Source organism: Heptranchias perlo, chromosome 7 (assembly GCF_035084215.1).
Source record: "Heptranchias perlo isolate sHepPer1 chromosome 7, sHepPer1.hap1, whole genome shotgun sequence".
Lineage (NCBI taxonomy): Eukaryota > Metazoa > Chordata > Chondrichthyes > Hexanchiformes > Hexanchidae > Heptranchias > Heptranchias perlo.
This window is the reverse complement of record NC_090331.1, coordinates 81,761,214-81,786,109: the sequence shown is the minus strand read 5'-3', so window position 1 is coordinate 81,786,109 and position 24,896 is coordinate 81,761,214. Positions and strand designations below refer to the sequence as shown.

Sequence of the window (24,896 nt, the reverse complement as noted above, 5' to 3'; positions counted from 1 at the left end):
ATGGGATCACACTGGGACTGCACTGCGACACACATAACCATACGCAGATACACATACAGATGAACACACACACACACACACACACACAGATAAACACACGCGCAGGTACAAACACGTTCGAAGAGATGCATGCACAGATACATGCATGCACAGATACACACATGCATACAGGTAAACACACGTAGATACACACGTACACAGATATATACACGCACACAGATACACACACAGATACATTGCTGCACACACAAATATAGACAGACATACACATGCACGCAGATACACACAGACATGTATATACAGATACATGCACATGTCTACACACATGCACGTAAATGCATGTAGGTATGCACACGCAGATACATGCATGCAGATACACACACATGCAGATACACATACCTGCACGTAAGTGCACACACACGCAGATAATCTCACATGCGCTCGCAAATACACACACAGAGGTATACGCATACAGATACACACGCATGCACACAGATAAATACGCACACATGCAGATACACACAAAAGCGCATACACACAGGCACCAAGATACACATGCACATATACACACGTACATAGATATGTACACATGCATGCAGATACACACACAGGTAGCTGCACACACACACACACACACTGATACACCAGCAGATATGCACATGCTCACACAGATACATTCACACACATACACGTGCACTCAGACACACATATGCAGGCAGACACACACATACACACACAGATACACAAATGAACACACAGATACATACACACATTCACGCATACACATACACGCAGATAGATACACCCGCACACTTACACACAGATACACACACACCTGCACGCAGATACACATGCACGCAGATACACACACAAAGATAATCACACACATACACAGCTACGCATATATCTACACACATGCACACAGATAAATATGCACCCACATAGATACACACAGAAATGAAGATACACATGCAAGCAGACACATGCACACCGACACACATGCATACATACAGATGCAGATACGCACACAAAAATGCACACACGTACGCAGATACATGCACGTGATATACATAGATGCACCGCAGATACACAAACACACAAAGGTACACACATGCATGAAGATATACATACATGCAGACACACATGAACATAGACATGCACACAGATACATGCACATTGACATGTAGATACACACGCACGCTGATACAAACAAAAGCAGATACACACATACACAGTTACATTACGCACGGATATGCACGCAGATACACTCACGCAGATACACAAGCAGATACACAAGCAGATACACACGTAGATGCATCACAGATACACACATGTAGATACACACATGCATGCAGATACATGCACGAATTTACACACGTAAGACACACAGATACACGCAGGCACATGGATGCAGACATACACAAACGTAGACACACACATAGATACACGCACGCAGATACACACACTAAAGCAGATACACATACATATATGCACGGATATACACCACAAGCAGACACACATGCACGGACATAGACGCACGCACACACACATGCAAGCACGCGCTCACGCACAGATGTGAGCAGGAGAAACTTAACCATGATCAGGAGTGAGAACGCCGGCTGATTTTTATTTTCCTTCCCTATTGCAGGGATCTAAGGCATCTGTAGTGCCCAGGTTAACTCAGCACAGACCAGAAATAGAACCTGAGAGCTTCCTGTCCTGTAGAGCTCAATACAATACAGGGCAGTCCATTTACCCAACAGAACCTTCTGCTTTGCTGCTCAGCTATGCAGCCAGCCTGGGACGATTTGATGACGACACACATGAAAACAGAAGAAGTGAAAAGAGGTTCAAATGTTCACATCAGTTTTCCCTCTATTACCAAGTTTTATAAAGAATTCCCAGCATACCTTAGTGTTTCATCCCAGTCACACCAGAACTTCTGTCCAATATCTGTCATCTGAAATCTGTAGGCCTCCAAGCAAATGTGTTTGATAAGATAGGAGTAATAAGCTTCATTGCAGGCAGTGAGCAGAATAAGGTGATGCGCTGCAAAGAGACATTGATAACAATTTTAGTGGATCAATAAATACATAACTCTCGCCAATGAGTCAGAAGGTCATGGGTTCGAGCCCCTTTCCAGAGACTTGAGCACATAACCTAGGCTGACACTTCAGTGCAGTACTGAGGGAGTGCTGTGCTGTCGGAGGTGCCATCTTTTGGATGCAATATTAAATTGAGGCCCTGTCTGTCCTCTCAGATGGATGTTAAAGATCCCATGGCAGAACAGGAAGGGACAGTGATGTGTCATTCCTTCAAGATGTGGGAGTTGAGCACCAGTTGTTGAGATGGGCAATCACAGCAATGGTAACGCCACCAACTCATATTGCTCCAGCTCAAAATCTCAGAACTTGAGAAGGAGATAGAGACAGTCCGACAAATCAGGGAGCGAGAGCAATTTCTGGAGTGAGAGTTTGAGAGATAAGGAGCAGGCAGTGGAGGAATAAGATGCGTGACTGACGAAAGGGTGGGGAAAGGCAGGAAGGAAAGGTTAGAGTAGGAGGGCCCAGAGCAACTGATAGTCTCAAACAGAGTTGCAACTCTAGATTCCTGTGTGGAAAATGATAGTCATTTGATGGCCCTGCCCAGAGTCCTCAATAGCACCAACAAACAGGAGATGGCTCAAGACAGAGATGAGCAGCATGGTTGGACATGCAGTAATGATAGGGGATTCAAGTGATAGGCCGACTGAATCCTTTGCAGTCCAGACCGAAAGTCCGGACTGATTGTCCGGACCAACTGATCCAGTGCTTTGATGCCTCCCAGGTGCTGGGGTAAGGGACATATCACATAGATATGTCAGCAGGACAGACCCACCAGAGGTGGCGGTACAGTGATATACAGTCAGAAGGGAGTGGCCCTGGGAGTCCTCAAATTGACTCCAGACCCCATGAAATCTCATGGCAGCAGGTCAAACATTGGCAAGGAAACCTCCTGCTGATTACTACCTATCGCCCTCCCTCAGCTGATGAATCAGTCCTCCTCCATGTTGAGCACAACTTGGAGGAAGCACTGAGGGTAGCAAGGGCACAGAATGTACTCTGGGTGGGGGACTTCAATGTCCATCACCAAGAGTGGCTCGGTAGCACCATGACCGAGCTGGCCGAGTCCTGAAGGATATAGCTGCCAGACTGGGCCTGCGGCAGGTGGTGAGCGAACCAACACGAGGGAAAAACCTACTTGACCTCGTCCTCACCAATCTACCCATCACAGATGCATCTGTCCATGACAGTATTGGTAGGAGTGACCACCATACAGTCCTCATGGAGACGAAGTCCTGTCTTCACACTGAGGACACCATCCAACGTGTTGTGTGGCACTACCACCGTGCTAAATGGGATAGATTCAGAACAGATCTAGCAGCTCAAAATTGGGCAACCATGAGGCACTGTGGGCCATCAGCAGCAGCAGAATTGTATTCCAGCACAATCTGTAACCTCATGGCCCGGCATATTCCTCACTCTACCATTACCAACAAACCAGGGGATCAACCCTGGTTCAATGAGGAGTGTAGAAGAGCATGCCAGGAGCAGCACCAGGCGTACCTAAAAATGAGATGCCAACCTGGTGAAGCTACAACACAGGACTACATGCATGCTAAACAGTGGAAGCAACATGCTATAGACAGAGCTAAGTGATTCCACAACCAACGGATCAGATCAAAGCTCTGCAGTCCTGCCACATCCAGTCATGAATGGTGGTGGACAATTAAACAACTAACGGGAGGAGGAGGCTCTGTAAACATCTCCATTCTCAATGATGGCAGAGTCCAGCACGTGAGTGCAAAAGATAAGGCTGAAGCATTTGCAACCATCTTCAGCCAGAAGTGCTGAGTAGATGATCCATCTCGGCCTCCTCCCGATATCCCCACCATCACAGAAGCCAGTCTTCAGCCAATTCAATTCACTCCACGTGATATCAAGAAACGGCTGAGTGCACTGGATACAACAAAGGCTATGGGCCCCGACAACATCCCGGCTGTATTGCGAAAGACTTGTGCTCCAGAACTAGCCGCGCCTCTAGCCAAACTGTTCCAGTGCAGCTACAACACTGGCATCTACCCAACAATATGGAAAATTGCCCAGGTCTCTCCTGTCCACAAAAAGCAGGACAAATCCAAACCAGCCAATTACCGCCCCATCAGTCCACTCTCAATCATCAGCAAAGTGATGGAAGGTGTCGTCGACAGTGCTATCAAGCGGCACTTACTCACCAATAACCTGCTCACCAATGCTCAGTTTGGGTTCCGCCAGGACCACTCGGCTCCAGACCTCATTACAGCCTTGGTCCAAACATGGACAAAACAGCTGAATTCCAGAGGTGAGGTGAGAGTGACTGCCCTTGATATCAAGGCAGCATTTGACCGAGTGTGGCACCAAGGAGCCCTAGTAAAATTGAAGTCAATGGGAATCAGGGGGAAAACTCTCCAGTGGCTGGAGTTATACCTAGCACAAAGGAAGATTGTAGTGGTTGTTGGACGCCAATCATCTCTGCCCCAGGACATTGCTGCAGGAGTTCCTCAGGGCAATGTCCGAGGCCCAACCATCTTCAGCTGCTTCATTGATGACCTTCCCTCCATCATAAGGTCAGAAATGGGGATGTTCACTGACGATTGCACAGTGTTCAGTTCCACTCGCAACCCCTCAGACAATGAAGCAGTCTGTGCCCGCATGCAGCAAGACCTGGACAACATCCAGGTTTGGGCTGATAAGTGGCAAGTAACATTCGCACCAGACAAGTGCCAAGCAATGACCATCTCCAACAAGAGAGAGTCTAACCACCTCCTCATGACATTCAAATGCTTTACCATTGCTGAATCCCCCACCATCAACATCCTGGGGGTCACCATTAACCAGAAAATTAACTGGACCAGCCACATAAATACTGTGGCTACAAGAGTAGGTCAGAGGCTAGGTATTCTGTGGCGAGTGACTCACCTCCTGACTCCCCAAAACCTTTCCACCATCTACAAGGCACAAGTCAGGACTTGCCTGGATGAGTGCAGCTCCAACAACACTCATGACACTCGACACCATCCAGGACAAAGCAGCCCGCTTGATTGGCACCCCATCCACCACCCTAAACATTCGCACCCTTCACCACCTGCGCACTGTGGCTGCAGTGTGTACCATCTACAGGATGCACTGCAGCAACTCGCCAAGGCTTCTTCGACAGCACCTCCCAAACCCGTGACCTCTACCACCTGGAAGGACAAGGGCAGCAGGCACATGGGAACAACACCACCTGCACATTCCCCTCCAAGTCACACACCATCCCGACTTGGAAATATATCGTCGTTCCTTCATCGTCGCTGGGTCAAAGTCCTGGAACTCCCTTCCTAACAGCACTGTGGGAGAACCTTCATCACACGGACTGCAGCGGTTCAAGGCGGCGGCTCACCACCACCTTCTCAAGGGCAATTAGGGATGGGTAATAAATGCTGGCCTTGCCAGCGTCGCCCACATGCCATGAATGAATAAAAAAAAGATTGGAAAAGATTGTGCAAGGGGAGGGAGAGCAGTCAGTTATCGTGGTCCCAGTGGGAGCTAGTGATGTGGATAAAGAAAGGGCTGAGATCCCGCAAAATGAATTTAAGATGTAAGGAAACGAGTTTAGGAGCAGAGCTTCACAGATGGTAATCTCAGGATTATTTCCCCAGCCACGCGAAAGAATAGGGAAGGACAGGAAGATTACTGAAATCAATGCCTGGCTAAAGGAGCAGTGTCAGGAAGAGAGATTCCACTTTGTAGGATATTGGCACCAGTTCTGGGACAGATGAGAGCTATTCTGCAAGGGTGGGCTACATTTGAACAGGGAGGTTACCAATGTACTCGCAAAATGGTGAAATACAGAAGTGACAAGGTGTTTAAATTAGGGGGCTGGGGAAATAAAATCAACCAGGATCAGCCAATAGTGAAGGGAGAAATAAATAAGGATAATATGCATTCAGAAAACAAGTTAGCAGGAGGGATATGGAGTAAAGAAATACAGTCAGTTATAAATGGAGTAAAGGCTGAAGTAAAGGTAGGGCTTAGTATAGACAAAAGAAAATCATAGAAAAAGGAATAGTATTACAAAAAACAAGTAGGAGGGTGCTGCCCTTGTCCTTCTAGGTGGTAGAGGTCGTGGGTTTGGGAGGTGCTGTCGAAGAAGCCTTGGCGAGTTGCTGCAGTGCATCCTGTGGATGGTACACACTGCAGCCACGGTGGTGAAGGGAGTGAATGTTTAGGGTGGTGGATGGGGTGCCTATCGAGCAGGCTGCTTTGTCCTGGATGGTGTCGAGCTTCACGAATGTTGTTGGAGCTGCACTGTGGGAAGGAAATGGAAGAGGAAACCTGCAATCCCTTTAGAGAGATGTGTCGGAATAATAAAATCATTCTTCGGGGAGATTTTAATTATCAATTGGGACAGGGAGGGAGTAAATGGAGAAAGGGGAATGAAATTCCTAAACTGTACAGGACTCCTTCCTCAAGCAATATGTTAGTCAGCCTTCAAGGGTGGAGGTATTGTTAGATCTGGTCATGAGCAATGAAATAGATCAGGTAGATGAGATAAATGTGGGTAAGAACCTTGGGAGTAGTAACCACAATATCATATGGTTTACGATCCAACTAGAAATGAAAAAATCAGTACAAAAACCAGTAAGCCATATTGGATTAGGTCAGAATTTAGAAAGATAAGTGAGCTAGCTGAGGTAAAGTAGAAAGAGAAATCGGCACAGGTCTGTAGGGCAACAGTGTGATGTTTTAGAAAAAGAGATTGCAAAGGTACAGAATAAGTATATTCCATTAGAAAAGGAAATTACTAGTAGTATCAGGATAACATGGATAAAGAGGTTCGAAACCAATTAAAATTGAAGAGTGTCTATGCAGACTACAAGAATAGGATAACAGCAGGATAAGGAAAGCTAAGAGGGAGCATGAGGTAAAATTCAATAGACATCAAAAGGAACAGAAAAGTATTTTACAAATAGATCAGTAAAAAGAGAATTGTTAAAAGTGTGAGGTGGGGCCTGAGAGGAGAGGGTTGTCAATTTGTGGAGGATAATCAAAAAATGGCAGAGATATTTAACAAATATTTTGCATCGGTCTTTATTAAAGTGAAGCTTTTCAGAGAGGAGTTGAATCCTGAAGTGGTTGAGAGTGAGATGAGCAAAATTGTAATGGATAAAAGAAAAATTTTAGATAAGTTAGTTAAGCTAAAGGAAGACAAAACACCAGGGCCCAACAGGATACATTCTAGGATCCTGAGGGAGATGAGGGAGGAAATTGCAGAGGCCCTAGAAATTTTATTTCAGGCTCTACTGGGAGTTGATGTGTGCCAGAGGACTGGAGAGTGGCCAATGCAGTCCCGTTTTTAAAAGGGTAATTATAGTTCAGTTAGTTTAACATCTGTGGTGGGGATAATTTTAGGGTCTTCAATTAAGATCTAGATAAAGAGACATAGTAGATAAAGAGAAAATAGTTAGAAGTAGCCAGCATGGATTTCAAAAGGGACGATCATGCTTGATAAACTTCAGAATTCTTTGAGGAGGATGTGGTTGATGGAGGAAATGCAGTGGATGTAATGTACATGGACTTTAGGAAAGCCTTTGGCAAGGTACCACATTGGAGATGACTGGAGAAGAGGAAGGGATAGGGATTTAGGGAGGAATTCAAAAACATGGATTGAAAATGGTTAGAAGGGAGGAACAGAGCAGGAGTTGAGAGCAGTTTTTCAGAGTGGTTGGAAGTGGGTAGTGGTGTCCCTCAGGGTTCAGTTCTAGGACCACTTATGTTCACTGTGCATATCAATGATTTGGATATAGACCTAGAGGGAGTGGTATCGAAGTTTGCAGATGATACTAAAATAGACAATATAGTGAATTCTTTAGAAGACTAAAGGAAACTGTAAAGGCATATTTATAAGATGGGGGAATGGGCTAAAAAGTGGCAGATGGAATTCAATGTCAGTAAGTGTGAGGTGATACAATTTGGTTAAAAAAGCAGTATTTATACTCTTAGTGGAAGTAGGGTCGGTGCTGTGGGAGAGCAGAGGGATTTGGGGTATAGGTTCACAGGTCATTAAAGGCAGCGCCTCAGGTTGATAAAGCTGTAAAAATAAAAGTATAAAATATACAAGTCAAGAGGTAATGATGAGCCTATATAAAACCTTACTAAGACCTCAGTTAGAGCACTGTGTGCAGTATTGGGCTCCACACTATATGAAGGATATTGAGGCTTTAAAGAGGATGCTTCCTGGTATGAAGAAATACAAATACGAAGAAAGACTTGAAAAATTAGATCTATTTTCGTTAGAACAATGCAGATTATGGGGCGATATAATAGAAATATTTAAAATGACGAAAGGATGGGACGAGGTAGATAGAGGCAGACTGTTTCCAGTCATTGCGGGGTCAAGAATGAGGGGGCCATAGATACAGGATTAAATATATGAGATTTAGACAAAGGGCAGGAGAAACTTCTTCACACACAGTTGTGAGCCTGTGGAATTCACTTCCAGGGTTAGTGGTCGAGGCAGAAACTATCAACATTCACGATTAGATTGGATGGGTGGATGGATGAAGGAAAATGGAATGAAGAGAAATAGGAAAAGTGGGGGGGTAAATGTGATTTTGAACTATTTGCTTGTGCGGAGGGTAAACGGATACATGGACTGGTTGGGCCAAATGGCCTACTTCCATGTTGTAACTTCTATGTATATCAGCCCTCATGACTCAGAGCCATCTATCAGGATGGTTGATTGATGATCAGGATTATCTACCACAGGCAGAGGGAAGCAACAGATATAATGAAACTCATTGCACTACAAGAAGTGTTATAGAACAGACTATAAGCATTCTGAAGTCTTGTATTAGGTGCCTGGATAAACCCTGCAATATAGCCCAACAAGAATCATTGTAGCCCTGGTATCATTCTGCTGAATCTGCACTGCACACCTGCAACACCAATATATCCTTCCTGAGGTTCGGTGTCCAAACTGAACACAATACTCCAGATAGGATCTGACCAAGGCTCTGTACAAATGATGCATCACCTCCTCCCTTTGGTAATCCAACCTCCTTGAGATGAAGGTCAACATTCCATTATCCTTTTTGATTACCTTTTATACCTGTGCTCTGGCTTTTAGTGATCTGTGCACATTGACATCTAAATCCTTTTGCTCCTCCACAGCTCCCAATCTCTCACCATTAAGAAAATATTCCAATTTGTCTTTCTCAGATCCAAAGTGGATCACCTCACATTACCCCACATTGAACTCCATCTGTCATAATTTGCCCACTCACTTAGTCTGTCTATGTCCCTTTATAACTTTCTGCTCCCACCTACACAACTTTCTGTGCTCCTAACAGTGTTACCTGCAAACTTGGATATACGACTCTCTATTCCTTCATCCAAGTCATTGGTATAAATGGTAAAAAGCTGAGGCCCCAGCACAAATCCCTAGGGAACACCACTTGTCACATTCCGCCAATCAGAGAATATTCCCTTTATCCCTACTTTGTCTCCTACCTCCCAACCAATTACTAACCCATGTCACAAAGTTACCTCCAATTCCATGCACTTCCATTTTTGCTAATTACGCAGAACCTTACCAAATGCCTTCTGGAAGTCCATATAGACAATATACATAGACACTTCCCTATCCACCATGCTAGTGTCCTCCTCAAAACTTCAACTAGATTAGTCAGACGTGATCTACCCTTCACAAATTCATGCTGACTCTTTTTGATCAGCTCACATGTGTCTAAGTACTCAGTCATTCTGACCCTGATGATAAATTCCAGCAACTTCCCCACAACTGTTAAAGCGATGGGTCTGGAGTTATCTCGTTTCTTCCTCCCTCCCTTCTTAAATAATGAAGTGCAATGTGAAATTTTCCAATCCAAGGGCACAATTCTTGAATCTAGAGAGTTTTGGAAATACTACTAACGCATTTACGATTTCTCCACCTGTTTCTTTTAATACCCCAGGCTGGAAACCATCAGGCCCTGGAAATTTGTCTATTTTAAGTCCCACTATTTTCTCCATTACAATTTTTTAACATATTAAATCCACTAAGTGCCTTCCCTTGACTTATTATTAGGTTCCCTTGTACTGCTGAAATTTTGTCCTCTTCCTCCACTGTGAAAACGGATACAAAGTATTAATTTAACGTCTGCCATTTTCCTTATTGTTCATTATAATCTCGCCTGCATCTGTCTTTAATGGGTCCACACTCCCCTTTACCACTCTCTTTCTCTTAATATATTTATAAAAACTTTTGCTGTGGCTTTGATATCATTTGCAAGTTTTCTTTTATATTCCCTTTTTGCACCTATTACTTTCTTTATATTGCTTTGTTTCTTTTTATAGCTCTCCTGGAGAATGTTTCCCTATTTTCCCTTCTTTACAGGCTATGCAAGGTTTGTGTGTTCCAGCATAACCACATTCCATTTCATTAGGGATGAAATTCATTTTGGTGCTAGTGATAACAGGAGATAGCAAATTGGCATTGACTTCAATGGAAAAGAAAACTGGGTGGAGTGTAAAACATTCTGCTGATTTGCTATCCCCAGTTTTGCAGTACTACCCAAGACAAATTTTACCCCCATTGTTTGTTTCTCTGCTTCTCCCCTACTTCCTGAGCCCTTGTGTTTACTTTCTCTACTTTCCTCTTGATTTCAGTCCTGTTACACACTGTTCCCTCAATTATTAACGACCTGTCCCTTTGTACGTGACAGTGAGTGAGTGACCTTTGAAATATGACAGTCCGCAGTACACAGTTATACATCTGATTGGCTTTTGTTACATAGAATTACATAGAATCTACAGCACAGAAACAGGCCATTCGGTCCAACCGGTCTACGCTAGTGTTTATGCTCCATGCAAGCCTCCTCACACACTTTTTCATCTCACCCCATTAACATATCCTTCTATTTCTTTCTCCCTCAAGTGTTTATCTAGCTTCCTCTTAAATGCATCTATGCCATTTGCCTCAACTACTCCTTGTGGTAGCAAGCTCCACATTCTAACTGGGGAAAGAAGTTCCTCCTGAATTCCCTATTGGAATTATTAGTGATTATCATATATTTATGGCTCCTAGTTCTGGTCTCCCTCTCAAGTGGAAACATTTTCTCCACATCTACCCTACCAAACCCTTTCATAATCTTAAAGACCTCTATCAGGTCACCCCTCAGTCTTCTTTTTTTCTAGAGAAAAGAGCCCCAGCCTGTTCTGTCTTTCCTGATAGGTATAACCTCTCAGTTCTGGTATCATCCTTATGAATCTTTTTTGCATCATCTCCAGTGCCTCTATGTCCTTATTATAATATGGAGACCAGAACTGTTCACAGTATTCCAAGTGCGGTCTAACAAGTTTAACATAACTTTCCTGTTTTTCAATTCTATCTTTCTAGAAATGAACCCCAGTGCTTTGTTTGCTTTTTTTATATCCTTATTACCCTGCATCATTACTTTTAATGATTTGTGTATCTGTATCCCCAGATCCCTCTGCTCCTCTACCCCATTTAGACCGTTATTTTCTGAGTGTGTGGCCTCCATATTCATTCTACCAAAATGCATCATCTCACACTTTCCTATATTGAAATGCATTTGCTAATTACACACCCATTCTACAAGTTTATTGATGTCTTCCTGTATTTTGTCGCACTCCTATAGCCCCCAATTTGGTGTCATTCACAAATTTTGAAATTGTACTTCCAATTCCCGAGTCCAAATCATTTATGTAAATGGTGAACAACAGTGGTCCCAGCACCAATCCTTGGGGAACACCTCTCTCCACCTTTTGCCAGTCTGAGTAACTACCTTTAACCCCTACTCTCTGTTTTCTGTTTTGTAGCCAGCTTTTTTTTTATTTGTTCATGGGATGTGGGCGTCGCTGGCGAGGCCTGCATTTATTGCCCATCCCTAATTGCCCTTGAGAAGGTGGTGGTGAGCCGCCTTCTTGAACTGCTGCAGTCCGTCTGGTGAAGGTTCTCCCACAGTGCTGTTAGGAAGGGAGTTCCAGGATTTCGACCCAGCGACGATGAAGGAACGGCGATATATTTCCAAGTTGGGATGGTGTGTGACTTGGAGGGGAACGTGCAGGTGGTGATGTTCCCATGTACCTTCTGCTCTTGTCCTTCTAGGTGGTAGAGGTCGCGGGTTTGGGAGGTGCTGTCGAAGAAGCCTTGGTGAGTTGCTGCAGTGCATCCTGTGGATGGTACACACTGCAGCCACTGTGTGCCGGTGGTGAAGGGAGTGAATGTTTAGGGTGGTGGATGGGGTGCCAATCAAGCGGGCTGCTTTGTCCTGGATGGTGTCGAGCTTCTTGAGTGTTGTTGGAGCTGCACTCATCCAGGCAAATGGAGAGTATTCCATTGCAATCCTGACTTGTGCCTTGTAGATGGTGGAAAGGCTTTGGGGAGTCAGGAGGTGAGTCACTTGCTGCAGAATACCCAGCCTCTGACCTGCTCTTGTAGCCACAGTATTTATATGACTGGTCCAGTTAAGTTTCTGGTCAATGGTGACCCCCAGGATGTTGATGGCGGGGGATTCGGCGATGGTAATGCCGATGAATGTCAAGGGGAGGTGGTCATTGCCTGGCACTTGTCCGGCACAAATGTTACTTGTCATCCATTCTGCTACTTGTCCCCGACTCCACATGCTCTGAGCTTAGTCATGAGTCTACTATGCAGTACCTTATCGAAGGCCTTTTGAATATTCAAATATATTACATCTACTACATTACCCTTGTCTAACTGTTCAGTGACTTTTTCAAAGAATTCAATAAGGTTATTCAAGTATGACCTTCCCTTTTGAAATCCATGCTGACTATTCTTTATTATACTTTCAGTTTCTAGATGTTTTTCTATTACATCTTTGAGTAAGGATTCCATTGTCTTTCCTACCACCAACATTAAGTTAATTGGTCTATAGTTCCCCGGACTGGTTCTATCTCTCTTTTTAAATATAGGAATCACATTAGCTGTTCGCCAGTCCTCTGGCACTATTCCCTTTTCTAATGAATTTTTATATATGTGTAATAGTATCTCTGCTATCTCTTCCCTAACTTCTTTTAATACACGCGGATGCAATCCATCCGGCCCAGGGGTTTTATCCTCTCTAAGTTTGATTAGTTTATCAATTATTTCCTCCCTTTCTATCTTAAATGTCTTTATATCTTTTTTGATCTCTTCTTCGAATGTCATGTCCACCATGTTAGTCTCCCTGGTAAATACTGAGGCAAAGTAATTATTTAATATTTTTGCCATTTCGCTGTCATTACTTGTGAGTTTATTGGGTGTATGCCTTAGTGGCCCTATCACTATCCTGATTGTTCTTTTGTTATTTGTGTCTGTAGAATACTTTACTATTTCTTTTTATATTCCTTGATAATTTAATTTTGTAGTTTCTCTTTGCCTTCCTAATTGTGTTTTTTTTACTTCTTTCCTAACCTCTTCGTGTTCCCTTTTGTCATCCTCTCCTTTATTGTCTATGTACTTAGTGTATGCCTTTCTCTTTAGTTTCAATTTTTTCCTTATTTCTTTATTCATCCATAGTGTGTCATTACTGGCTAGTTTGTTCTTACTTTTTAGTAGGATATATTTCTCCTGGACTCTACCTATCACTGTTTTAAATGTTATCTCTAATTAGTACAGCTACTCCATCACCCTCCTTTCTTCCTTCCCTATCCTTTCTGATTATGTTATAACCTGCAATATTTCATTGCCAGTCCTGTTCTTTATGTAGCCATGTTTCAGTTATTCCGACTACATCTGGTTCCTCACTACAGATCATTGCCTCCAGTTCCCCAGTTTTATTTTGGACACTGTGCAAATTGCTGTACAGGCAGTTTAATTAATCTTTAATAGCTATTCCTTTTACTTTATTTTTAATTCACTCTCAAGATGTGGGCGTTACTGGCAGGACTAGCACTTACTGCCCATCAATGTAAAAAAGATGGTCTTAGATCATCAGTATAGAATGAAGGTCACCTTAATAAAGTATTCAAGAGCTGAGAAGTACACAGACCTCAGCTTGAACTCTGGATTTGAACTGATCCCTGCAGCATGTTTTATTTGAGATTTGAATCCATATTTAACTAGATCGATCGATGTCAGAGGGTTAGGAGATTCTGTTACATCCAAACCAACCAATATCCCAAGGGCAAAAAAATCCTCAATTAGAAACTAGCTTCTCTCAAAGGGGCACTAACTTCATCAAAATGCTGGTAAATCTTTACCTCTTAGTATAAACCAGCCAGATAATGATGCAAACCATGTCCACATGTTGCCAGCAGCTGATGTTAAATAACAAGCAGCTTTTCTACAGAATCAACATCAACAATCACTTGCATTTATATAGCGTTTTTAATGTAGTAAAATGTCCTAAGGCACTTCACAGGAGCGTTATCAGACAAAATTTGACTGAACCATATAAAGAAATATTAGGACAGGTGACCAAAAGTTTGGTCAAAGAGATAGGTTTTAAGGAGCATCTTAAAGGAGAAGATAGAGGTAGAGGGCAGAGAGGTTTAAGGAGGGAATTCCAAAGCTTTGGGCCTAGACAGCCGAAGGTACAGCCACCAATGACGGAGTGATTAATATCGGGGATGCGCAAGAGGCCAGAATTGGAGAAGTGCAGAGATCTTGGAGGGTTATAGGGCTGGAAGAGAATCATAGAAGTTTGCAGCACTGGAGGATATTCAGCCCATTGTGTCAGTGCTGGCTCATTACTAAAGCAATACAAAACTAATCCCATTGCCCTGCTCTCTCCCCATCACCCTAAATCTTACTCTGCTTCAAGTAATTCCCTTAGAAGATGCAATGGTCTCTGCCTCAACCACTCCCTATGGCAAAGCATTCCATGCTCCCAACAGCCCACTCCCTTCCCATTCTCTGTGTCAATTTTAAATTGATGACCCCTCATCACTGACTCCCCAATTATAGGAAATACTCCTTCCACATTCACTCAATAAAAACTCTTCATCATTTTAAGAACCTCTATTAAATCTCCTCTTTGCCTTCTCTGCTCCAATGGAAATAGTCCCAGTATCTCAAGTCTCCCCATATAACTATAGCTTCCCATCCCTGGCATCATCCTGGTGAATCTATGCTGCACGCTATGGCTTTAATATCCTTTCTATAATGGGGCTCCCAACCTACACACAGTACTGTAACTGTGGCCTAACCAATGATTTGTATAAATCCATCATTACTTCTCTGTACTCCTTAGTCTGCCCCTATTTATAAAACTGTAAATGCTGCTGCCCTTTTTATGGCTTTATTTACCTGGAAAGGATAAAGTTCTGTGAAAAGATAGAGATATTTAAACTAGGCTGAAACTTACAAGGAGAAGGCACATGATAAAATTGGTGCTAATAATACTAAAAATAATGATGATAAGTATAGAAAGTCTAGTAGGGAGGGGAAAAGGGAATGTGAAAAAAGGCTAGCAGTTATTATAAAAGGAAATAATGAGGGCTTTTATAAGCAAATAAAAAGTAAAAGGCCCTTACAATTTTCTTTTATGTTATCTGCTGCTGGGCTTTTGTCACATTCCCCCTTTTAGCCTTTCTAACCTCATCACTACACTTCCTATATTCATGATTTTCTCTCCTGTTAGCCCTAACTTTTATCATAGGCCTTTCTTTTCCGTTTTAGTTTAGTTTAAATTTCTCTATTTATTCCTTGATGCATCTCCGTTTCTGCCTCATAAGAATATATTTATTTCATACACTTTCTGTCTCATATTTGAAGATTTCCCACTGCCAATCCATGATGCTGTTTGCTAACTTTTCTGCCCTGCTAATTTGTCCCTGACCCCTTCTTATCTCACTGAATGTTGCCTTTTTCTAGTCCAGCACATTTACCATTGTCTCATCATTCTCATTTTCAATTCTTACATTGAACCTAATTATGTATGGTTGCTGTTTTCCAATTGTTCTCCTGCACTCACATCAGTTATTTGCCCACTTCATTTCCCAGAACTAAATCAAGCAATGCTTCTTTCCTTGTTGGACTAGAAACAGAATGATCTAGGAAACAGTCCCCTCTCTGCCCACCCGCATTACCTTTATTTCAGTCCAACTTGGGATAGTTAAGATCATTGCCCCGTTGGTCTTACATCTCTCTCTGAACTGTCTGCAGATCTCTCCCTATCTTATCTCCACTGTTTGGTGGCCTGTAATGCACACTGAGAATTGGATCATTTCCCTTCCTATTTCTTAAATCTATCTATATGACTTTTGTCTTAACACAACCCCCAGGATAGTCTGGTGCTGTGATCGACTTCGTGATAGACTTCCAGAAGGCATTTGATAAGGTGCCGCTCAGAGATTATTAGCAAAAGTGAGAGCGCGTGGAATTAAAGGTAACCTTGTGACATGGGTTCTTAATTGGTTGGGAGGTAGGAGGCAGAGAGTAGGGATAAAGGGTTCATTTTCTGATTGGCAGAATGTGACAAGTGGTGTTCCCCAGGGATCTGTACTGAGGCCTCAGCTTTTCACCATATGTATTAATGAATAGAGAGTTGTACATCCAAGTTTGCAGATGACACTAAGTTAGGAGGCATAGTAAGTTGTGTAGATGGGAGGAGGAAGCTGCAAAGGGACATAGACAGATTAAGTAAGTGGGCAAAACTGACAGATGGAGTTCAATGTGGGGAAGTGTGAGGTCATCCATTTTTGATCTGAGAAAGACAAACTGCAATATTTTCTTAATGGTGAGAGACTAGGAACTGTGATGGATCAAAGGGATTTGGGTGTCCATGTACACAAATCACTGCAAGCTAGTGCACAGGTATAAAAAGCAATCATAGAGGCTAATGGAATGTTGGCCATTATCTCAAGGGGGCTGGAATAAAAATGGGTGGTTTAGCGAGGTCAACACATAGCAAGTGAAACGCAAAAATTGAAAAGGCCTCGTGAAAGACAGGCAGCACGTTAATTATTCGGCTATTTCCATTGTGCTGGTGGGCATTCCTCTTGACATCGTATCCTCCTTAACTAATATGGTGGGCGCTCCTCCCGACATTGTAACCTCCTTAACTAGAGTGATGGGCACTCCTCCCGACATTGTAACCTCCTTAACCAATATGGTGGGCGCTCCTTCCGACATTGTAACCTCCTTAACCAATATGGTGGGCGCTCCTTCCGACATTGTAACCTCCTTAACCAATATGGTGGGCACTCCTCCCGACATTGTAACCTCCTTAACCAATATGGTGGGCACTCCTCACGACATTGTAACCTCCTTAACCAATATGGTGGGCGCTCCTTCCGACATTGTAACCTCCTTAACCAATATGGTGGGCGCTCCTTCCGACATTGTAACCTCCTTAACCAATATGGTGGGCACTCCTCCCGACATTGTAACCTCCTTAACCAATATGGTGGGCACTCCTCCCAACATTGTAACCTCCTTAACCAATATGACGGCCGCCGCACTTCTGGCTGGAAGTGTGCATGCTCGAAAAAGGGGGGCTCTCCGGACCAATTCCTAGGCCCTATGTTTTATAGATATGGATATAGTGTATTGCCCATGATCCCGACAGATATGCTGAAGTTTGCAGGATCAGTAGGTGGGTGGGAACCTCATTTACACGGGGCGGGCAGGAGTCCTCGCAATTACGAGCACATCTCTGCAACCATCTGCCCAATACTACCGTAAAATCCAGTGGCTGCCCGCTGGGAGGGGGAGGGTGGGTTCCCCAGACCCACCTCAACATCCCATAATGCTCCTTCCTAAGGGGCACACCCAATTTTTTTTGTAAAAAAAACTTTCTTTTGGGGGTCTAGGCTGTCGCCCTGCTTGCCCTTCCCCCCATTGTTGCAAAATTGCACGCATCTGGAGGCCAGTATGGCTCACCTGACTTGATGTACCAGCCTCCAGTAGTGCACTGGGTCCTGAGTCGGTGTACCAGCCTCCAGTAGTGCACTGGGTCCTGAGTCGGTGTACCAGCCTCCAGTAGTACACTGGGTCTTGACTCAGTGTACCAGCCTCCAGTAGTACACTGGGTCTTGACTCAGTGTACCAGCCTCCAGTAGTACACTGGGTCCTGACTCAGTGTACCAGATTTCAGTTGTACACTGGGTCCTGACTCTGCATACCAGTTTCCAACAGAATGCTGGGTCCTGACTCACCCCAGGGATGCCCCCTGTCTTTACTGACCATGTAAGGAGCGGGAGGAGGTCCCACCTCTTACAAGTCCAACTGGTTTATCCTAGAATCAGTGGGGACCCATTGCAACCAGAACCCTGCTGTTTTCCGGTGGGTTCCCTGGACTCCCAATGGGTTTAAAAGAGCTCAGTGGAATCCCTGAGGAAATTCAGAGCCATTGTGTCCAGTTTTGTGCACCTTTAGGACGGATGTCAAGGCCAGGGAAAGGGCGCAGAAGAGATTCATTAAGGTGATCCCAGGGGTGAAATGTTTTAATAATGAAGAGATACTGGAGAAATTGGGATCTTGTCATCAGAGCAAAGAAGGTTAAGAGGAGACCTGATACAGATGTTCAAAATGATGAGGGGTTTTGATCAGGTAAAGAAAGAGCTTGTCCCCATGTAGTGCCTGTCACGTCAGCAAGATGCCCCAATGGGCTCAAAGCCAATGAATTATTTTTGAGCTGAAGAGCATTTCAGGTCACAAATCGTAAAACATAGGACATCTGTTACGTAGGCAAACTAAATTGGAATAACTATTTTCACTAGTTGGTGAGTCAGTAACTAGAGGACATAAATCTATTACAATAATAAACACTAATGTTATAATAAAAGCACTAGTATACAGTAATAAACACTAATATTACTATATTATAGTGATAACATGAATGGTGTAGTAATAAACACTTACTGTACAGTTTTTCCTACTTACAGTTTGCCTATAAAACAACAGTACCCTCCTACTTTTAAAGATTTGTGTATCTGAAATCAAGTCTCTGCTCTTCAATTTAAAAACAATTGGCTCCATAGCATCATTTCGCTTCTGCCTAAAAGAGACCAATGTGTTAGGACTATTTGGGGGAAGGGAATATACACCGTTTAATAAAAGCCACTGAAGTTTATTGGTGCTAAAACAGATTTTCTGTTCAGACTGCACATTTTAAGAAAGGCAATTCATGCCAATCCATTTAAATACAGTGGTTTTATTCAGAAACGTGCAAGTGTTGGGACATCTTGAGAATGTGACAGGTGCTACATAACTGCAAGTCTTTTCTTTCTTCACCTGATCAAAACATCTCAGGATTTTGAACAGTGCTCACAGATCTCCTCTTAACCTCCTTTGCTCTAATGAAAAGAGCACCAGTTCCTCTTGTCTCTCTTCATAACTAAAGCCTCTCATCCCTGGGATCATTCGAGTGAATCTCTTATGCACCCTCTCCATGACCACGAACACCTAAAGTAAGACACCTAAAACTGGACACAAGCATCAGGAATATCCTTGGCGGTTCCTCTTGATCAGCTGATGTAACTTTGCAGACACCCGATTTATGCGTTATCCAGGGTTTCAGTCGAAGTTACAGTGGTCAATTGGGAGACTCTCCAAGGAAATTACTGGTGTATATTCTATCTGTGGCCTTATCAATGATTTGTATAGATTTATTATAATCTCTTTGCTTTTGTACTCTGTGCCCCTATTTAGATAACCTGGGATTCCCATATGCTTTTTGTAGTTTTATCAACTTAACTCCACCCCCCACCCCATCTTTTTAAAGGTTTGTATAGCGGAAGCCCTCTCGGTTCCTCTACTCCAATTAAAGTTTTATCATTTAGTGTATGTTTCTCCTCCTTATTAATCTTTCAAATACATATCATCTCACACTGCTTTGCATTAAATGTCACCTATCTACTAGCCTGTCTGTCCCACTGTCATGTACAGTGCTTATTACTGCAATATTAGTGTTTATGAATGTTCTATTAGTGTTTACCATTGTTATTAGTGTTTATTACTCTAATATTAATATTTAATATTGTGTTATTAGCTTTTATTATTGTACCATTAGTGTTACTTCTTGTACTATTAGTATCTATTATTGTACCAATAGCATTTGTCATTGTACTACTGGTGTTTATTGTAATATTAGCATGATTGCAGTAATATTACTGTGTCTATTGTAATATTAGTGTTTAATACTATACTATTAGTATTTAATATTGTATTGTTAGTGTCAATTATTATGCCATTAGTGTTTATATTATTAGTGTTTATTACTGTACTGTTAATTTTCATTACAAAGTCAATTCCTGAACTCTAAGCAAACAATATCAGTGGTGCAGAGAGAGTGGAATTTCTCTGAATCTGCTGGCAGTGTAAGGGTTAAAGACGTGAGGCTTAATAGCGTTGATCAAACCTTCAGTAGCAGGGACCAACTGTTTTCTTTAAAAGAACTCTTGGTCTTAACACGAGTCTGAGTTATTCAACTGTATAAATATGGGTCTGAAATTATCCTGAAGCTGTTTGGCATTTAATTACATCGTTTTATATTACCGCACGTTGCTATATAAAGATCGGCGTTGACTTTGTCTATATAAAATGAATTAACTAAAGATTAACTAACTATTTAAGCCTGCAGTTGAACAAATTGCTACTGTATTTTAATCAACAATTAATCTCAACGAACTAAATTCAAAACTCAACAGTATTCCAGTTTAATCGTTGTGCTGCTTGAATTCCAACTGCAGATTGCACGACTGCCGATGCAACCAGTGCCAGAGACTGCACATTTACTGCCAATCAAATGTGTCATTGATTCTAACCTTCGGCATCTCTGAAAGGGGCTAATTCCGATGGCAGTGCTACTTATTTGGTTTCATGGTTTTAAGGTTACTTTCAAAATCAACCATCATTGAACAAAGAGGAAAATGTGTCTCAGCAACAATCATTTCATTACAGAGAATTCCTTCAACAACGCGTGAGAAACGTCCCCTTCATCCATCCATTTCTCTGAAGCAAAAACTACGGCAGGTGTGAATGGGAAAAGGGACTTTGAGAAAAAAAACTAGTACCAGCCAACCGTGCATAAAAAACGCAATTGGTAAATATACACTTTAAACGATGAGATTTGGAAATAAGGCTTTAAATGAAGCGTTTCTGAAGCTGTCTGTTGTAATGCTGCAAGTGACAGCTGTGGGAAACGGTGCTTACACTGTCCATTTTCACAAGAGTTAGGGAAAACAGAGGTCTATGCTGGCCTTCGATACGGTGACATTTCTATTTTCACATCGTTCACCTGACGAAGGGGGAAGCCTCCGAAAGCTTGTGAATTTAAAATAAAATTGCTGGACTATAACTTGGTGTTGTAAAATTGTTTACAAGTGACATTTCTAGTTAGAGAGTAGGAGGATGAATCAGCTCCATCCCAGCAAGGCACAGTTCGGGTGTGCATGACGAAGTTTAGAAAGTGACGGGCCAGCAGCGGGAGCTGATGCCCAGTGATTTAATTCAAACCGTTAGTTTCCATCAGTGTCAGAATTTTACTGCAAGTTCAATATTAGACCGCAGGCGGGACGCGCTGCCACCCAGTGTACGGAGTAACTGGGATCTATCGTACAATTCTTTTGCAGCATGGAAAAGCCTTTGTTTCACTCGATTCCTCCATGAGTGCGTGTGTCTCTCACTCTGTGTCCCATGTTGGACTCACTTTGTATCTGTGTTCCACTCTCCTTCAGTCTGCGCCTCTATCTGTGTCTCTCTGTATCACTTTGTCTCTGTATCTCACTCTGTACTGTCTCACTTAGTGCTGTGTCTCTGTGCTTCTCCAGCTCACTCTGTGTCACTTAGTGCTGTGCCTCTGTGCTTCTCCAGCTCACTCTGTGTCACGGTGTCTCACTGTGTGTGTGTCTGTGCCTCTCTCTCCAGCTCACTCTGTGTCTCACCGTGTCTCACTGTGTGTCTGAGTCTGTGCTCTCTCTAGCTCACTGTCTCACTGTGTGTTTGAGTCTGTACTTCTCTAGCTCACTCTGTCTCACCGTGTGTCACGGTGTCTCACTGTGTGTCAGAGTCTGTGCTTCTCTAACTCACTCTGTCTCACTGTGTGAGTCTGTGCCTCTCTAGCTCACTATCTCACTGTGTGAGTCTGTGCCTCTCTAGCTCACTCTGTCTCGCTGTGTGTCTCAGTCTGTGCCTCTCTCTCTGTCTCACTCTGTGTCTCAGTCTGTGCCTTTCTCTCTAGCTCACTCTGTCTCACTGTGTGTCTCAGTCTGTGCCTCTCTCTCTAGCTCACTCTATGCCTCTCTCTCTAGCTCACTCTGTCTCACCGTGTGTCTCAGTCTGTGCCTCTCTCTCTAGCTCACTCTGTCTCACCGTGTGTCTCAGTCTGTGCCTCTCTCTCTAGCTCACTCTGTCTCACCGTGTGTCTCAGTCTGTGCCTCTCTCTCTAGCTCACTCTGTCTCACCGTGTGTCTCAGTCTGTGCCTCTCTCTCTGTCTCACTCTGTGTCTCAGTCTGTGCTTCTCTCTCTCTGTCTCACTGTGTCTCAGTCTGTGCCTCTCTCCAGCTCACTCTGTCTCACTGTGTGTCTCAGTCTGTGCCTCTCTCTAGCTCACTCTGTCTCACCATGTGTCTCAGTCTGTGCCTCTCTCTCTAGCTCACTCTGTCTCACCGTGTGTCTCAGTCTGTGCCTCTCTCTCTGTCTCACTCTGTGTCTCAGTCTGTGCCTCTCTCTCTGTCTCACTGTGTCTCAGTCTGTGCCTCTCTAGCTCTCTCTGTCTCACTCTGTGTCTCAGTCTGTGCCTCTCTCTAGCTCACTCTGTCTCAGTCTGTGTCTCAGTCTGTGCCTCTCTAGCTCACTCTGTCTCACCGTGTGTCTCAGTCTGTGCCTCTCTCTCAAGCTCACTCTGTCTCACCATGTGTCTCAGTCTGTGCCTCTCTCTCTAGCTCACTCTGTCTCACCGTGTGTCTCAGTCTGTGCCTCTCTCTCTGTCTCACTGTGTCTCAGTCTGTGCCTCTCTCTAGCTCACTCTGTCTCACTGTGTGTCTCAGTCTGTGCCTCTCTAGCTCTCTCTGTCTCACTCTGTGTCTCAGTCTGTGCCTCTCTCTAGCTCACTCTGTCTCACTGTGTGTCTCAGTCTGTGCCTCTCTCTCTAGCTCACTCTGTCTCACCGTGTGTCTCAGTCGGTGCCTCTCTCTCTAGCTCACTCTGTCTCACCGTGTGTCTCAGTCTGTGCCTCTCTCTGTCTCAGTCTGTGTCTCAGTCTGTGATCCTCTCTCTCTAGCTCAATCTGTCTCACCGTGTGTCTCAGTCTGTGCCTCTCTCAAGCTCACTCTGTCTCACCGTGTGTCTCAGTCTGTGCCTCTCTAGCTCACTCTGTCTCACCGTGTGTCTCAGTCTGTGCCTCTCTCTCTAGCTCACTGTCTCACCGTGTGTCTCAGTCTGTGCCTCTCTCTAGCTCACTCTGTCTCACCGTGTGTCTCAGTCTGTGCCTCTCTCTCTAGCTCACTCTGTCTCACCGTGTGTCTCAGTCTGTGCCTCTCTCTCTGTCTCACTCTGTGCCTCAGTCTGTGCTTCTCTCTCTGTCTCACTGTGTCTCAGTCTGTGCCTCTCTCTAGCTCACTCTGTCTCACCGTGTGTCTCAGTCTGTGCCTCTCTCTCTAGCTCACTCTGTCTCACCGTGTGTCTCAGTCTGTGCCTCTCTCTCTAGCTCACTCTGTCTCACCGTGTGTCTCAGTCTGTGCCTCTCTCTCTGTCTCACCGTGTGTCTCAGTCTGTGCCTCTCTCTCTAGCTCACTCTGTCTCACCGTGTGTCTCAGTCTGTGCCTCTCTAGCTCACTCTGTCTCACCGTGTGTCTCAGTCTGTGCCTCTCTCTCTGTCTCACTCTGTGTCTCAGTCTGTGCCTCTCTCTCTAGCTCACTCTGTGTCTCGGTATCTCCTGTCCACAAACGTCACATCACTCCCACTTTGATAACCGACTGACAGTGATGCTGGTGGCGAGCAATGTGCATCCTGCAGCCTTCTAGTAAACGCTGGGAGCAGAAGGTAGGCGACAAGAGCCGTGACTGGTGCCCAGCCGACGGACACGGCCCCGCGGCGCCGCTCCCCAGCCTTTAAACCGCGTTCTGCCGGTCGGGTTGAAAAGAGAAGGGAACCGCAGACAGCGAGAGCCACATTAGCACCACCTTACCGAGCAGAAGCAGGCCGAGGACCCGGCCGGTCCAGGGAGCCATCGGGAGGAGAGAGGAGAGAGAGCCGGTCCACTGGCTGCCTTCCGACAGCCGCTCACTGCATTTACCCCGCCGCTCGCAGCCAATCCCAGCCTGCCCAACCCTCCTCTCCTCCGCTATTTAAAGTCTGTCCCAGGAGCAGGGCTCCTCCTCCGGCTCAGAATCAGCTTCTCTCCCCAAACTACCGATTCATCTATATCTGATTTAACCTTTTCAACCGTCCGAGTGATGGAGACTGACCCCCAAACCCGCAGACTGACCCCCAAACCCGCAGACTGACCCCCAAACCCGCAGACTGACCCCCCAAACCCGCAGACTGACCCCCAAACCCGTAGACTGACCCCCAAACCCGCAGACTGACCCCCAAACCCGCAGACTGACCCCCAAACCCGTAGACTGACCCCCAAACCCGCAGACTGACCCCCAAACCCGCAGACTGACCCCCAAACCCGCAGACTGACCCCCAAACCCGCAGACTGACCCCCAAACCCGCAGACTGACCCTCAAACCCGTAGACTGACCCCCAAACCCGCAGACTGACCCCCAAACCCACAGACTGACCCCCCAAACCCGCAGACTGACCCCCCAAACCCGCAGACTGACCCCCCAAACCCGCAGACTGACCCCCAAACCCACAGACTGACCCCGAAACACACACAGACTGACCCACAAACCCGCAGACTGACCCCCAAACCCA

At 44.4% G+C, this 24,896-nt stretch overlaps 1 protein-coding gene across 1 annotated transcript in view; it reads right to left on the bottom strand.

The window, feature by feature from the left end:
* ramp1 (receptor activity modifying protein 1) overlaps positions 1-24,282 on the bottom strand; it is a 32,637-nt gene extending 8,355 nt beyond the window's left edge. Inside the window, exons 1-2 of the mRNA XM_067987979.1 lie at positions 24,160-24,282; positions 1,911-2,049 (exon numbers count right to left, since the gene is read on the bottom strand). Coding sequence (XP_067844080.1) covers positions 1,911-2,049; positions 24,160-24,202 — 182 coding nt within the window. The 5' untranslated portion in view covers positions 24,203-24,282. The remainder of the gene's footprint in view (positions 1-1,910; positions 2,050-24,159) is intronic.
* Positions 24,283-24,896: the final 614 nt, after the last annotated feature.